This window comes from Nyctibius grandis, chromosome 26 (assembly GCF_013368605.1).
Source record: "Nyctibius grandis isolate bNycGra1 chromosome 26, bNycGra1.pri, whole genome shotgun sequence".
Lineage (NCBI taxonomy): Eukaryota > Metazoa > Chordata > Aves > Nyctibiiformes > Nyctibiidae > Nyctibius > Nyctibius grandis.
Window position 1 is genome coordinate 5,633,999 of NC_090683.1, and position 13,973 is coordinate 5,647,971.

The window sequence follows — 13,973 nt, forward strand, 5'->3', positions numbered from 1 at the left end:
GCCTTCGTGGGTGCAGAGGTTTCTACAAGCAGAGCAGCGGAGGGGCCTGAAGGTTGGTTTATCCCACCCAGGATGGAACAGAGTGGTGGTGGGCACTGCCAAAGTGCAGCGTTGAAGCACTGAGCTGGCGTTGCTGGACCAAAACGGAGCAGAAAGGTTTGCTTGGCATGTGTGGAAGGCTTGTGGCTGGCTCGGGGACTTGGAGGACGTTGAAAAATAAATGACTTTGTGTCAAGGAAGAAAAACTTGTCGTGGGGCTGGCTGGGAACAACGGCTCTTGATCCTGGGCTTCAGAACCTGCGGGGCCTACAGAAACCACGCTGGCTTAAACGGGAGGGGACGGCAGTGCTGGGGGAGAGCAGCTGGGCTGCAGGAACCCTGAAAAGCTGTTTTCATCCCCATTGTTTTGCTGCCCCTGCTTTGACTCTCCCCTTGCTTTAGTTGGCTTAGGGTGGAGAGCTTGTTGCCTGGTCCTCCATGTCCAGCTTGCTGAGGCTGCAGGATTACATCTTTCGGGGTGCCAGGCCAGCCCCTTGGACCAAGGGGACCCTGCGCTGGGCTGGGTACCTGTGGGTGGATGATGGGTGGTGTTTGCAGGCTGCTGCCTGGCATGAGTGTTTCGATGAAGGCAGGAGATACTCACTGTCCCCTTGCTGTGTTGGTCCCCGAGCCTGGCTGGTTGATGGTCACCACTGGAGCTTGCTGGGAGTGTGGCCGTGTCACTGGCTTTGCTGGACACTTCTGTCCCCGTCTGGGCTGTGCGGGTGGGCAGCAGCCTTTCACCTCAATGCTTCTCGTCCGTGAAAGCCGTGTTTGCACCCAGCTGGCGGCTGGAAAGAGGGAGCTACTCGTGGTCCCACGGGCAGACGTTGGGTTTGGTTTCACTCACACCCCTGGCTCTGCCCTGCCCACGGAGGGTCGGGGTGGGATCCACACCCTCCACCTCCCACGGACACACCTCGGAGGTTTTCCTGGTGTCTCTGCTGGTGTTGTCAGGGGCTGGCAGAGCCTCTTCTGCATCCCAGGGACAAACATCAGCTACGCTAGTGCCTGGGCTGGGGCTGCTGCCTGCTGTGGGAGCTGTGCTGGCTGCCCGAGGCAGCGGCTCTGCCCGGGGGTCCCGCGGGGGCTGGTTGCCCGGCAGGATGCGGCACAGGGGCTTGTGCTCAGCCGTGCTGTCAGATCTGCCCTGGGATGTTTCCAGCAGAGCTGTTGCAGACGCGGCGCTGGCTCCTGCCACCAGCGTTGACCTTCCCGGCCCGGTGGGCGATGCTCTGCCGGCTCCCGGTGGGTGCGTGCCTAGTTTGAAGGTTTCCTTCTCCGAGCCAGTGAGCTCAGCTGCTTCCCAGGGGCAAATATCAGATTTCTTGCTCTCGGAGCTGTCAGAGTGCTTGGACAGCTCTTTCTCCACTGCAGTTTTCAGGGAGGGCTGCTCCGTGCCCAGGCTCTCCCAGGGACAGACGGCCTCTCGCTCGCCGCTGCCCTTCTCCGGGGATCGCCCCGGGCTGGCTAACGCTGCCTGGCGGGTGATGCGCTTGTCCCCCCTTGAGTGTCCCCCAGGACCCTGCTTTGCTTTTGGCTCATCACAGGGAGGAGCAGCCGCCTCCCAGGGGCAGATTTCTGCTTTATTGGTGGCTTCGACCTCCTGCGCCTCCCAAGGACAAACTTCTGCCTTCAGGCTCTCCCCGCTCTGGGATTTCCTCGAAGGAGATTTGGGCAGCGCTGGGCTTCTGGTGTGGGATTTTTCTGGGGGCTGCTCCATGCCCAGGCTCTCCCAGGGACAGATTTCAACCTTCATGCTCCTCATGGTCACCACTTTCTTGGCAGCAGCTTTCAGCAGCTCTGCGCTCCTCGTGCCGTGCCCCACGGAGGTTCCCCCCGTGTCCGTGCTCTCCCAGGGACAGACGGACTCACGGTCTCTGCTTGCTTTCTCCTCCTTCGCAGACGTGTCATCTCCAGTCTCTTTGCGAAGACCCTGACCTGTAGAAGGGCTTGTGCTCACCACGGTCAGAGCATCTTTGTCCTGTCTTGATTTCTCTTGACTTGATGGTGGAGCAGCCACCTCCCAGGGGCAGATTTCTGCTTTATTGGTGGCTTCGACATCCTGCGCCTCCCAAGGACAGACCTCTGCCTTCAGGCTCTCCCCGCTCTGGGATTTCCTCGAAGGTGATTTGGGCAGCGCTGGGCTTCTGGTGTGGGATTTTTCTGGGGGCTGCTCCGTGCCCAGGCTCTCCCAGGGACAGATTTCGACCTTCATGCTCCCCATGGTCACCACTTTCTTAACAGCGGCTTTCAGCAGCTCTGCGCTCCTCGTGCCGTGCCCCACGGAGGTTCCCCCCGTGTCCGTGCTCTCCCAGGGACAGACGGACTCACGGTCTCTGCTTGCTTTCTCCTCCTTCGCAGACGTGTCATCTCCAGTCTCTTTGCGAAGACCTTGACCTGTAGAAGGGATTCTGCTCACCATGGTCAGAACATCTTTGTCCTGTCTTGATTTTTCTTGACTTGATGGTGGAGCAGCCGTCTCCCAGGGGCAGATTTCTGCTTTATCGGTGGCTTCGAGTTCCCAAGGACAGACCTCTGCCTTCAGGCTCTCCCCGCTCTGGGATTTCTTCGAAGATGATTTGGGCAGCGCTGGGCTTCTGGTGTGGGATTTTTCTGGGGGCTGCTCCGTGCCCAGGCTCTCCCAGGGACAGACGGCCTCTCGCTCGCTGCTGCCCTTCTCCGGGGATCGCCCCGGGCTGGCTAACGCTGCCTGGCAGGTGATGCGCTTGTCCCCTCTTGAGCCCCCCCCAGGACCCTGCTTTGCTTTTGGCTCATCGCAGGGAGGAGCAGCCACCTCCCAGGGGCAGATTTCTGCTTTATTGGTGGCTTCGACATCCTGCGCCTCCCAAGGACAGACCTCTGCCTTCAGGCTCTCCCCACTCTGGGATTTCTTCGAAGGCGATTTAGGCAATGCTGGGCTTCTGGTGTGGGATTTTTCTGGGGGCAGCTCCATGCCCAGGCTCTCCCAGGGGCAGATTTCTTCTTTATTGCTGGGTTCGAGCTCCCAAGGACAGACCTCTGCCTTCAGGCTCTCCCCGCTCTGGGATTTCTTCGAAGGCGACTTGGGCAGCGCTGGGCTCCCAGCGCGGGGTTTTTCTGGGGGCTGCTCCGTGCCCAGGCTCTCCCAGGGGCAAACGTTGACCTTCACTCTCCCCACACTCTCCCATTTCTTGGCAGCGGCTTTCAGCAGCTCTGTGCTCCTCGTGCCATGCCCCACGGAGGTTCCCCCCATGTCCGTGCTCTCCCAGGGACAGACGGACTCACGGTCTCTGCTTGCTTTCTTCTCCTTCACAGACGTGCTCTCTCCAGTCTCTCTGAGGAGACCTTGACCTGTAGAAGGGCTTGTGCTCACCACAGTCAGAGCATCTTTGTCCTGTCTTGATTTCTCTTGACTTGATGGTGGAGCAGCCACCTCCCAGGGGCAGATTTCTGCTTTATTGGTGGCTTCGATGTCCTGCACTTCCCAAGGACAGACCTCTGCCTTCAGGCTCTCCCCGCTCTGGGATTTCTTTGAAGGTGATTTGGGCAGCGCTGGGCTTCTGGTGTGGGATTTTTCTGGGGGCTGCTCCGTGCCCAGGCTCTCCCAGGGACAGATTTCAACCTTCGCTCTCCCCACACTCTCCCATTTCTTGGCAGCAGCTTTCAGCAGCTCTGCGCTCCTGGTGCCGTACCCCACGGAGGTTCCCCCCGTGTCCGTGCTCTCCCAGGGACAGACGGACTCACGGTCTCTGCTTGCTTTCTCCTCCTTCACAGACGTGCTCTCTCCGGTCTCTCTGCGGAGACCTTGACCTGTAGAAGGGATTCTGCTCGCTATGGAGAGAGCATCTTTGTCCTGTCTTGATTTCTCTTGACTTGATGGTGGAGCAGCCGCCTCCCAGGGGCAGATTTCTGCTTTATTGGTGACTTCAACCTCCTGCGCCTCCCAAGGACAAACCTCTGCCTTCAGGCTCTCCCCGCTCTGGGATTTCCTCGAAGGTGATTTGGGCAGCGCTGGGCTTCTGGTGTGGGGTTTTTCTGGGGGCTGCTCCGTGCCCAGGCTCTCCCAGGGACAGACGGCCTCTCGCTCGCCGCTGCCCTTCTCCGGGGATCGCCCCGGGCTGGCTAACGCTGCCTGGCGGGTGATGCGCTTGTCCCCTCTTGAGCCCCCCCCAGGACCCTGCTTTGCCTTTGGCTCATCGCAGGGAGGAGCAGCCGCCTCCCAGGGGCAGATTTCTGCTTTACTGGTGGCTTCGACCTCCTGCGCCTCCCAAGGACAGACCGCTGCCTTCAGGCTCTCCCCGCTCTGGGATTTCCTCGAAGGTGATTTGGGCAGCGCTGGGCTTCTGGTGTGGGATGTTTCTGGGGGCTGCTCCGTGCCCAGGATCTCCCAGGGACAGCCCTCCTCCTCCTTTATGCTCTCCCCACTCTGGGGTTTCTTGGCCTCTGCTTTTGAGCGCTCCAGGCTTTTCCTAATGAGCTTTGCAAAGGTCCTGCTGTCCCTGCGCTCTGGCCGATGGTCACCCGTCTCTGCCAGCTTTGCTTTCACATCTTCAAGTCCTCCCCGTCCTGGTTTGTTTTCCCCTTTGGACGTCCCACGCGTGTCCTCACCTGCTCTCTCCTTCCCCGATGGAGCTGCGGGCTCTTCCCAAGGGCAGATTTCTGCTTTAGGAAGCGGCTCATCCTCCACTTCCCACGGGCAAACGGTGGCCTTTTTGCTGGCGATGGTTCCTGCTTGCTTGGACGACGTTTTGGGCAGAGCTGGGTGTTTTGCCACGAGCCCCATGCCGGGGCCTTCCCCGGGGCTGGGGGATCCTCGCTGGCTGCTCCCCTCGCCCGCCGCCGGGGCCGTCTCCCCCTTGCCCCCCTGGGCCGCTCTCTGCGGGGAAATCCCATTCCTCACACGGGGAATTTCACCACCATCTGATTTTTCTGTGTTGGGTAACGCCGTTCCCCTTTCCCAAGGGCAAACCTCTGCTGCGTCGCCGTCAGCTGCCGCCGCTTCCCAGGGACACACCGAAGCCCGCGCGCTCGCCGGGCTGCTCGAGGTCACCTCTGGCAGCTCAGAGCTTTTGGGCGCAGGTTTCGGGGGGGGTCCCAAGCTGCCGGTGCTGCCCCAGGGCCAGCCGGGCACCTGCAGCCTGCTCCTGCTCTCCTGCACTCCCAGCAAACCCAGTGACTGTGGTCTGACGCTCTTGCCCCTCTCTCCCTCCTGCCTCTCCTGCCCAGGCTGAGCCCCCTCCACGTCCCAGGGGCAGATTTCTGCTCTGACCGTCCCCCCTTCCCCGCTTTCCCACGGACAAACCTCAGCCCTCCTGCCCTCTGCTTTCTCCAAAGCCACTTTCAGCAGCTCTGGGGGTTTTGCTGCCGGTTTCTCCATGCCCAGTTCTTCCCCGGGGCAGAGGGGGTCCTCCCCGCTGCCGCCCTCCCCCGGGGCTCTGCCCGGCCCCCTGCGCCCACCCTCGCTCTCCTCCCAGGGGCAGATTTCTATTTTAATGCTGGCATCTGCCTGGGTTTCCCCAGGACCCACCTCTACCTCCCTGCCCACCACACTGCTGGCTCTCCCCGCTGCAGCTGGGGCTGCCTCCGCGCTCCGGCTCCTTGGGGGGACCCTCCTGGTGCCCCGGCTGCCCCTGGGACCGAGGGGCTCAGGGTGGCTGCTCCCCTTCTCCAGGGCCTTGGCCGGACTCTCCTCGCCCAGGGGGACCCTGACATCCTCCTGGGAAGCAATTGCCTCCTGGCGCAGCAAAGCTCCCTTCCCTGCCGGGGGGCCCGGGGCTCCCCGGGGACAAACCGCGACCCCCGGGCTCTGGGCAGCCGCTCCCCAGACACCAGCCACGGAGGGGTCGGGGCTGCCTGCGGTGGGTGTTACTTGTGGCTGCTCCACCTCTGCGTGGTCCCGAGGTGGGTGGATGGACCTGCTGTCCCCCTCGAGCCTGTCACCCGACCCGGCCACCCCTTCCTTGGGTGCCATCAGCCTCGCCATGGCCGCAGGAGCATCCTTGCCCGGCTCCGCCGTGGGAGCCTCGGCCCCTTGCCGGGGATGTCCCCGTGCTCCCCCGCTGCCACCCACTGCTGGGGCTTCATGGGGACGTTCGGCTCCTTCTTGGTGGCCAACACTGGGTGGGATCTCGTGCACCCCCGAGGGTGGCCTTGGGCCCCCGCCAGCACCCACATCCCCCCGGGGAGCGCTGGGCTCCGCTGCCGGTTTCTCACCCCCGCCTGTCCCCGGGGCTGGGCTGTCCCACTGTCCCCCTGCCCCGCCGTCCCCCCAGCCCGCAGCCCCCCAGGCGGTGCCGGCGTTGTTGTTGTGCTGGCAGGGGACCGTGTCCCCCTGCCCCGGGCGGGCGCTGGGCTCGCTGCCGGGTCTCTGCCGGCTCCACTCACGGCTCTTGGTGGCGGGGTCTCTGCCGATCCCTCCGAGGGACACGGCCGATGTCCCTGCCAGGCTGGGCCTCTCCCTCCTGCTGCCCCCCTCCCGTCCCCCCTTTCTGACGCTCCCCTCGCCCTCTCGCTTCCCCTTCACGACGCTTTTCCCCCTGGAGCGGTTGAAGGCTTTGATGGCGAGTCCCAGACCCCGCAGGGAGGTCTTCTGGGAGGATGGCTTCAGGCTCAGGGTGGTGGCCGCTGTGTCACCGGGGGTCCCTGAGTCTGCTGCTTCGGTGGCTTTTTGCTTCTGGCTCTGGCTCTCCTCCTGGAGCAGCTCCCAGGGGCAGACCTGCGCGGGGATGGAGGCTGCGGGCTGCAGCCTGCCCTTCCCCGCCGAGGGGGATGGACGCCCCAGATCTTCCTCCGCCGCTGTCCCCTCCGGCTTGCCCAGCCCCGGGGGGTCCGCGGGCGGCTCCACCGGTTCCGGGCTGTCCCCGGCCGGTGCGGCCCGCTGCCCCAGGCTCTGGTAGCGGACGGGGGGCGGCGGCGGGGTCCTCCTCACCGCCACCCGCACCCGCCCCGGCAGGTGGGAGCTGTCGACGCTCCTGCTCTTGATGGGCGCGTAGGTGACGTGTTTCCGCACCTTGCCATCGCCCGGCGGGGACGGGTCCTCCTGCGGGCACCCCTCGGCGGGGCTGGAGCCGGCTGGCGGGGGGGCATCCACCGTACCGGGGCTTTGGGGCTCCCGGCTTGGTCCCTGGCCCATGGGGCGCCCCGAGGACGGGGTGGATGGGTGCTGGGTGGTGGCGGCTCGGCTGGCAGCGAGCAGGGCCTCCTCCCGGGCACCGGCAACGACGCTGAGCGACTTCTGCAGGGGGGCTGCGTGGGGCGGGGGGGGCCGTGCGGGCCCCGCCAGGTTGTGGGCACTGGCCGACTTGCACACGAGCGGGGCGGCGTCGAGGGACTCGCTGTCAGATTGCTCCGAGGCCGTCGCCACCGTCGTCTTCTGCTCCGGCGTGGGCTCCCCGGGGGGACCGGGGGTGGGTGAGCCCCCCTGGGGCTGCGGCGCGGGACCCTCGATGCTGCGGGACTTGCGCAGGGCTGCGGCGCGGCGCCAGGAGCCCCCGTCCCGCGCCCGCAGGCTGGCACCGCCGGTGTCGGGGAGCCGCTTGGCCGAGGAGGCGCGACGTGCCGGGGTTGCCACCCGCTCCCCACCGCCGCTGCTCCAGCGTGCCGCGGCCTCGGGCAGCTCGGCCACGCGGCGCACGATGGAGCGGCCGAGGCTGCGGCGGGAGCTGCGCTTCTTGGGGAGGTGCGGGTTGTGGGCGGCCATCCTGCGCGTCTGCTGCACCTCCAGCTGCGCGTAGAGCTTCTTCAGCTCCTCCTGCGGCCGCGGCGGAGAGAGGGGAGAGAGCAGAGCGCGTGCGATGGGACCGCGCGGGGGGCTGCGGCTGGGACCACCCCGCAACGCCCCGGCTTGGCCCCTACGGCCACGCTGTCCCCGTGTCCCCAAGCCCCCCACCCCAGGGGACACAGCAGGTTCCCCCACCCGTGGTGGTTCACCCTGCACCCCCTCCGCCCCCCCTCTGCTTTGCATCAGGAGAAAGATCGCGAAAGGCACCTCTTACTCTGCGCGGGGCTGCATAGCTAGCGTCAAAAGAAGGTCCTGAGTGTGCCACCCACCCGAATGTCATCGGGGTCGAGACTGTGCTCGCTCCAGGCGGACGCGATGCTGCTGTTGAGGCAGGAGCCCGAGCGCCGCATGTCCAGCTCGTCCTCGTACACCTCAGCCGCGATCTCCTCCCGCAGCGGCGAGCCGGCGTGCAGGAACTGGGGGCGGCGAGGGGCGAGCTCGCCGAGGGGTCCCTGCGACGCCGGGGACCCCCAGCCGCGTCTCCCCAAGTCCTTGGGGCCGAGCGTTACCTTGGGGATGAAGAGCAGCGCCAGGGTCATGGTGATGGTGCCGTGGGTGTGAGCGAAGAAGAGCAGCAGGGTCCAGTCGGGGTGCAGCGAGGGGACCATGACAAACCTGGAAGGGGGGCGAGGAGGGCAGCGCCGGGTCCCACCGAGGTGCCCAGAGCCCCCTCCCCACCTCCGCACCTCGCCAGGGACCCCCACCAGGAACCCGCTGGCTGCGGGGATTTGCCACCGGTTCCTCCGCGTTGCCGGGGAGGGGAATCTCGGTTCCCAGCCCCGCGCCCTACCTGACCACGTGGAAGGCGGCCGAGATCATGAGCTCGTTGTGGAGCGCGATGCCCATGTAGCGGGGCTCGTGGAAGGCGGAGGGCACGGCGCGCGTGGCGTAGCACAGGGAGCTGCCCCACAGCAGGAACAGCATCTCGGCTGCGGGAGAGAGAGCGGGGGAGCGATGCTGAGCACCCAGCCCCGTCACCCTGCTGCCGTCGGCGTGTGTTCCTGGGTGGCACCGATGGGTGCTGTGGGGTGGGTGCTGCTGCCCACCGGGACCTCCCTGCCCTGGGGCACAGCCAGCCCAGCACATTCACCCCAGCTGCCGCCAGCATCCTGCAGCACAGCCGGCCCCAAGGCCACCGGGACTCCCCGCCTGCGCCAGGCGATTTACCCTGCACCAGGGCAAGTCCTGGGGATGCTCAGAGGAGAAGGTGGGAGGCAGCTTGGGTGCCCCAGCCCTGCTTGAAGGCTCCAGGTGGGTTAAATGGATGAGGAAATGAAAACCTTAATGCCACAGTTACGGGACGGGGTCCTGGGGCGGTGGGGACCCCCGGGACCGCGGGGGCCGGTCTCACCGATCACCATCATGTAGTCCCAGCGGTCGTGGCCGCAGATGTAGAAGTGGAGCCCGCGGGCGGTCTGGGTGCGGATCACCAGCGGGATGTTCTTGTCGACGTTCTCCAGCATCCCGACGGTCCAGGCCGCCAGGAACCACAGCACCAGGAGGAGGATCAGCCCCAGCATCTGCAGCACCCGCCCGCTCGACACGTAGGGCACCCGCTGGGCCGTGCGGGACAGGAACACCTTCAGCACCCTGCGAGGCGCGGAGGGGTGAGCCCCCAGCCCGTCCCTGCTGCGGGGGGGTCCCGAGCATCCAGCCCCCCCCCGCCCCGTCCCGGCTACCTGTACAGCTTGAGGGTGATGGTGCCGTAGACGATGGCGAAGCCGAGCACACGCACCCAGCGCAGGACGATGCAGCGGAAGATGCTCGGCTTGAAGTAGAGGATGAACACCTGGGGCGGGGGGAGAGAGGGGTCGGGGGCGGCACGGGGCTGGGTCCTGCCTGCGGGGGGGGCAGCAAACGCCGGAGACTCGGACCCCCCCCCCCCGCTGCTGCCCTTCCCCCGTGGCTCTACAGCATCCGCCGCAGCTCTTGCGGGAGGGAGAGGGGATTTGGGCAGGGATTAATTCCCGCAGCCAGCGGGAGAAAAGGGATTTGGTTTCCCGAGCAGGTTCGTGCCGCAGCTGCCGGGGTCCGTGCCAGCAAAATTAACAATTAGGCGGAGCTGTGCCCGTGCCCTGCTTGGGGCCAGCACGATGCCCTCGCCCGGGGGGGCTGTGGATGCTGTTAAACCCCAGCCCAGAGGTTCTCAGCCCCGGGGATGGCTGGATACTCACGGGGAAGTAGAGGAGGAGGGACCCGAAGAGGATGGTCTCCAGGAGGACGACTCCCGATGCCCGGATCCTCTGCAGGGACGGAGGCGTGAGGGTGCAGCCGGGAGCCTCGGCTGGTGCCCGGAGGGGATGGAGCCGGGGCAGGGAGATCCCCCCCTGCACCGAGAGCCCCCCTGGGACGGTGGGGTTTGGGGGTAGGAGGGGGGGACACGGGGATGCCTTGCCTTGCTCCGTCGAAAGTGGTAGGAGACGAGCATGCTGAGGAAGACGGCCAGCATGCAGCAGGCCTGGCAGGAGAGCACGGCCGCCCGCAGCGCCCCGTCCTCCTGGATCAGGCAGGGCGCGTCGTCCTCGCAGGTGGCACATCCCTGGCGGCAGGGCCGGCACGACAGCCGGGACCCCCCTGGGGACAGAGCCACGGCCAGGTGACATCACCTGGTTCCCAAAGCCCCCCCCGCCCCAGACCCCACTGCTGTAGCCATGTGCCACTGGGTGAAACGGGGACCCCGGGGCTGGGCATGGCACCCACCTGCCCCGGCACCGCTGGCCGCTCCGCCGGCCCCGTAAAAGCCCAGCTTGCACCGGCACAGGTACCTCCCGAGGACGAAGCCGCGGCTCTCCTGGGGGACACACTGAAGGAGACAGGCTGAGACACACGGAAGGGTGAGGGCCCCCCGTCCCCAATCCCCCCCTGCACCAGGGGCTCCAGCAGCCCCCAGCTCCCGGGTACCTGACCCCACACCATCCTCCCCCCCGCGCCCAGGAGGAATCAGTGGTTAAACATTTAAAAATTAAAAGCCAAAGCTTGGCCCCCAAATCCCTCCCTAAAACCTAAATGGACACCTAATGCAGCAGAGCGCCCTAATCCTGCCCGGCGTGACGACAGAGGCAGGCAGGGCTCTGCCACCCTAATCCCCCCCGGCTGGATCCTGCCCCGAACGGGCCGGGCTGGCAGCTTTTGGCAGCTTCTCTGGGTATTGTTGTTTTCTGGAGAGATGCCCGGCGGCAGAGCCTGTCCCTCCCGAGGGCATCGCCCGCGGGGCGCTGGCAGGAAGGAGAAGCCGGTGACGCCTTTCCCACTTGGGGACAGCTTTTTGCCTTTGGGATGGGACCCCCACCCACACCGAGCTGGGGAGTGTGGGGTTTGCCCTGGCTGGGGATGCTGCCGGTCGTGCTGAGCCCTGAAACACGCTCAGGCGTCACCCGGGTGGGCACTCAGAGGGGATCGGGGGCTGCTGCTCGGGGTCATTCGCCCCCCGGCTGCCAGCCCCCCGAGCCTGGCCGTCCCTGCGGTGCCTGGGCAGGGAGCAGCCAGGTCACACGCTGCCACTGGCGGAGGGGAAGGAAGATTTGCACAATAAACCCCTCGGCTGCGGTGCCCAGAGCAGCTGAACGAGGCAGATGGATCGGCCAGGAGAGGATAAAGCTCAGCCCGGCGGGAGTGACACGCGGTGGGGACAGCCTGGCCGGGGGGACCAGGACGGTTCGGTGTGGGGGAGCCCCAGCCCTGCCGGGTGAGGGGATGGGGTGCAGGGTGCCAGGCGCCAGTGGCCGATACCTGGGTGCTGTTGAGGTCGCAGCGGTGTGTGTCTGCGAACCAGCCCGGCCCGCTGGCACACTGGTCAATGGGCACGTCCCGCAGCTCGATGTCCACCCGCACGACACCCCTGCGCAGAGGGACGGGGTGAGCCCCAGGGGCTGTGCAGGGCCTCCCCGTGCCCACCCCGTGCCCCCCACCCAGCGGGGCCGTGCCCCACCGCTGCCTCTGGGACAGAGGAGGACACAGCCAAGGGGGTAGCGGGTGCTGGTGCATGGACTTGTGGGGCAATGCGAGGTGTCAGCAATGTCCCCGGACCCGCAGTCAGGGATGTCCACCCCGGAGCTGTGTCTGGGGGAGGTTGGAGCTGGGGCAGGGGCAGGGGTAGGGGCACGGGCAGCAGCTCCTGGGTTTGAATTCTGCCTCTTGAGAGGGGCTTTAATGCAACTGATTGGGAACTAGGAGCTGCTGGGGTGGCCCCTGCGTGCTGTCCCTCGCCCTGCGGGACCGACCCTCTTCCCTGGGTGCTCTGAGGGGGACACAGCTTCCCCCTTGAAAATGGGGCCATCTCCCCTCTCTGGGACTAAACCCAGCTGCCCCCTTCCCTCCCCATTGCCTCCCGCCGTGGCTCCTCATGCAGCGGGTGCTGGGGTGCAGCAGGGACGCAGGGACACCCCCCAGCTCGCCCACCCCCAGCACAGCTGTGGCAGGGGGCTCTGGGGGTGGCAGCACGGGGACAACCGAGGGGGGACGGGGGGCAGCTCCGTGCCTGTGGACGTGCAAATACCCACGCACACACACATGCATGTGCACACGCATGTCCACACGCACACACACGCATGGGGATGCACGCAGGGGGCTGGCACACACCCTGCACCATGCTGCCTGCACCCCAGGGTGATGCCACCAGCTGCACCCCCCAGCATGCACACAGGGCACCCCCCCAGCCCTCTTACACCCCCCCCAGCCCCTCCAGGTCCCACTTACTTGAACTCAGGGCTGAGGTCTGGCTTGAGCCCGTAGAAGGCGGAGGAGAGCGTGACCGCCCAGGCGGGCAGGAACCTGCCATCCCGGCACTCGAGGAACGGCGGGGACCACCGCACGTGGCCCGGCTCCCCCACGTAGCTGTCGCCCCGCTGCCACTTGGGGGTCTCCATGCTGCGCAGGTCGTTGCTGAGCACGCGCTTGCGGAGGGCGGGGGTCCGCTGGGACTTGAGGGCGTTGAACCACTCGTTGTCCCAGCTGAGGTTGCCCAGGCTGGGGGCGGCAACGGAGATGTCCTGCAGCAGGATCTCGCCGTCGCCCTTGGTGGCCTGCAGCATCAGCTGGGGCTTGGCGGCCAGCGGGTGGGCGTCGAGGGCCAGCACCGCCCGGCGCACCCATGGGTGCCCCTCGGCCAGGCTGCGGACCAGCGCCTGGTACCACTCCACGTCCTCGGCCACGCTGGCCTCGCGGATGTCGTTGGTCTGGAAGAGCATGTTGAGGAAGTTGGCGGCGTGGGCCAGCGCCTCGGGGGCGGCACGCAGGGCGGCTCGCAGCGCTGGCGGGGGGCCGGGGCCGGGAGCCCCCGCCGTGACACCCCGGGTGCAGTTGGCCCGGGCCAGGCGCTGCGCATCGCCCGTCTGCAGGAAAGCCAGCGCCGCCGCCCAGCCCGCGGGGTCCCCCGACGGCTCCGCTGTGGGTGCCCAGGAGGACAGCGGGACCGGGGACCACCCCGCCGGCCCGGGGGGTCTCTCCTGCTGGCCCCCCACGAGGACGATGCCCCGGACCAGCGCTACGTGCAAGCCCCACAGCAGCGGCCACCACCGCGGCCCCATGGCGGGGGGGGCTCAGCGGAGCCCCCCGGCCCCCCGCGGCCCCGCCGGCCGGCCCGGGGCGGGCATGGCGGGCGCGGTGCCCGTGCGGGCCGGGAGCCTTCTCGCTCCGCGGGGCCGGCTCACGCTCTGCCGCCCGTCCTCCGCCCTCGGTGATGCCGGAGCAGACGTCACCGGCTCCAAACCGTGTTCATCTGCCGCCGCTGCCCGCCCCCGCGCTGCCGGGCCCCCCCCCCCCCCCGCACCGAGCCCCCCGGGGACCCCCGCACCCCGGCCCCCTCGGGCCGGCCGTGATGCAGGCGCATCCCGGTGGGAAGCCATGGCAACGGGGATGGGAATTTTCCTCCCGGCATCCCCCCTCCCCGCGGCCCCCTCCGCAGCCGGGGGGGGGGAGAAGGTCGCCCGCTGCTTCCCCATATGGTCCCGGGCTTCAGTCCCGCAGTGCCCGGCCCCCCCCGGCCGTGGGGTGGCAATGGGGGGGGTGGCACACACGCGGGATGTCCCTGTGGGGCTGAGGGTGGCGAGTGCGGTGGGCACGGTCCCCACGGCAGGGCCTGACGCCCACCCCCAAAGCTGGGGGATGATGGCCTGGGTCCCACGCGGCACCGTCCTGGTTGCAGAGGGAAACTGAGGCACGGGAGGCTGCTCAG

At 67.1% G+C, this 13,973-nt stretch overlaps 1 protein-coding gene across 1 annotated transcript; it reads right to left on the reverse strand.

Moving 5' to 3' along the window:
• Positions 1-844: 844 nt before the first annotated feature.
• Positions 845-13,326, reverse strand: GPR179 (G protein-coupled receptor 179). Its single transcript, XM_068418879.1, is given in 18 exon segments — positions 845-1,771; positions 1,868-2,125; positions 2,576-2,899; positions 3,059-3,622; positions 3,719-4,101; positions 4,417-4,823; positions 5,250-5,338; positions 5,891-7,771; positions 8,071-8,217; positions 8,311-8,416; positions 8,592-8,730; positions 9,153-9,391; positions 9,481-9,590; positions 9,976-10,044; positions 10,197-10,375; positions 10,478-10,604; positions 11,531-11,639; positions 12,497-13,326. Coding segments are annotated over 18 exon segments (6,888 nt in total).
• Positions 13,327-13,973: the final 647 nt, after the last annotated feature.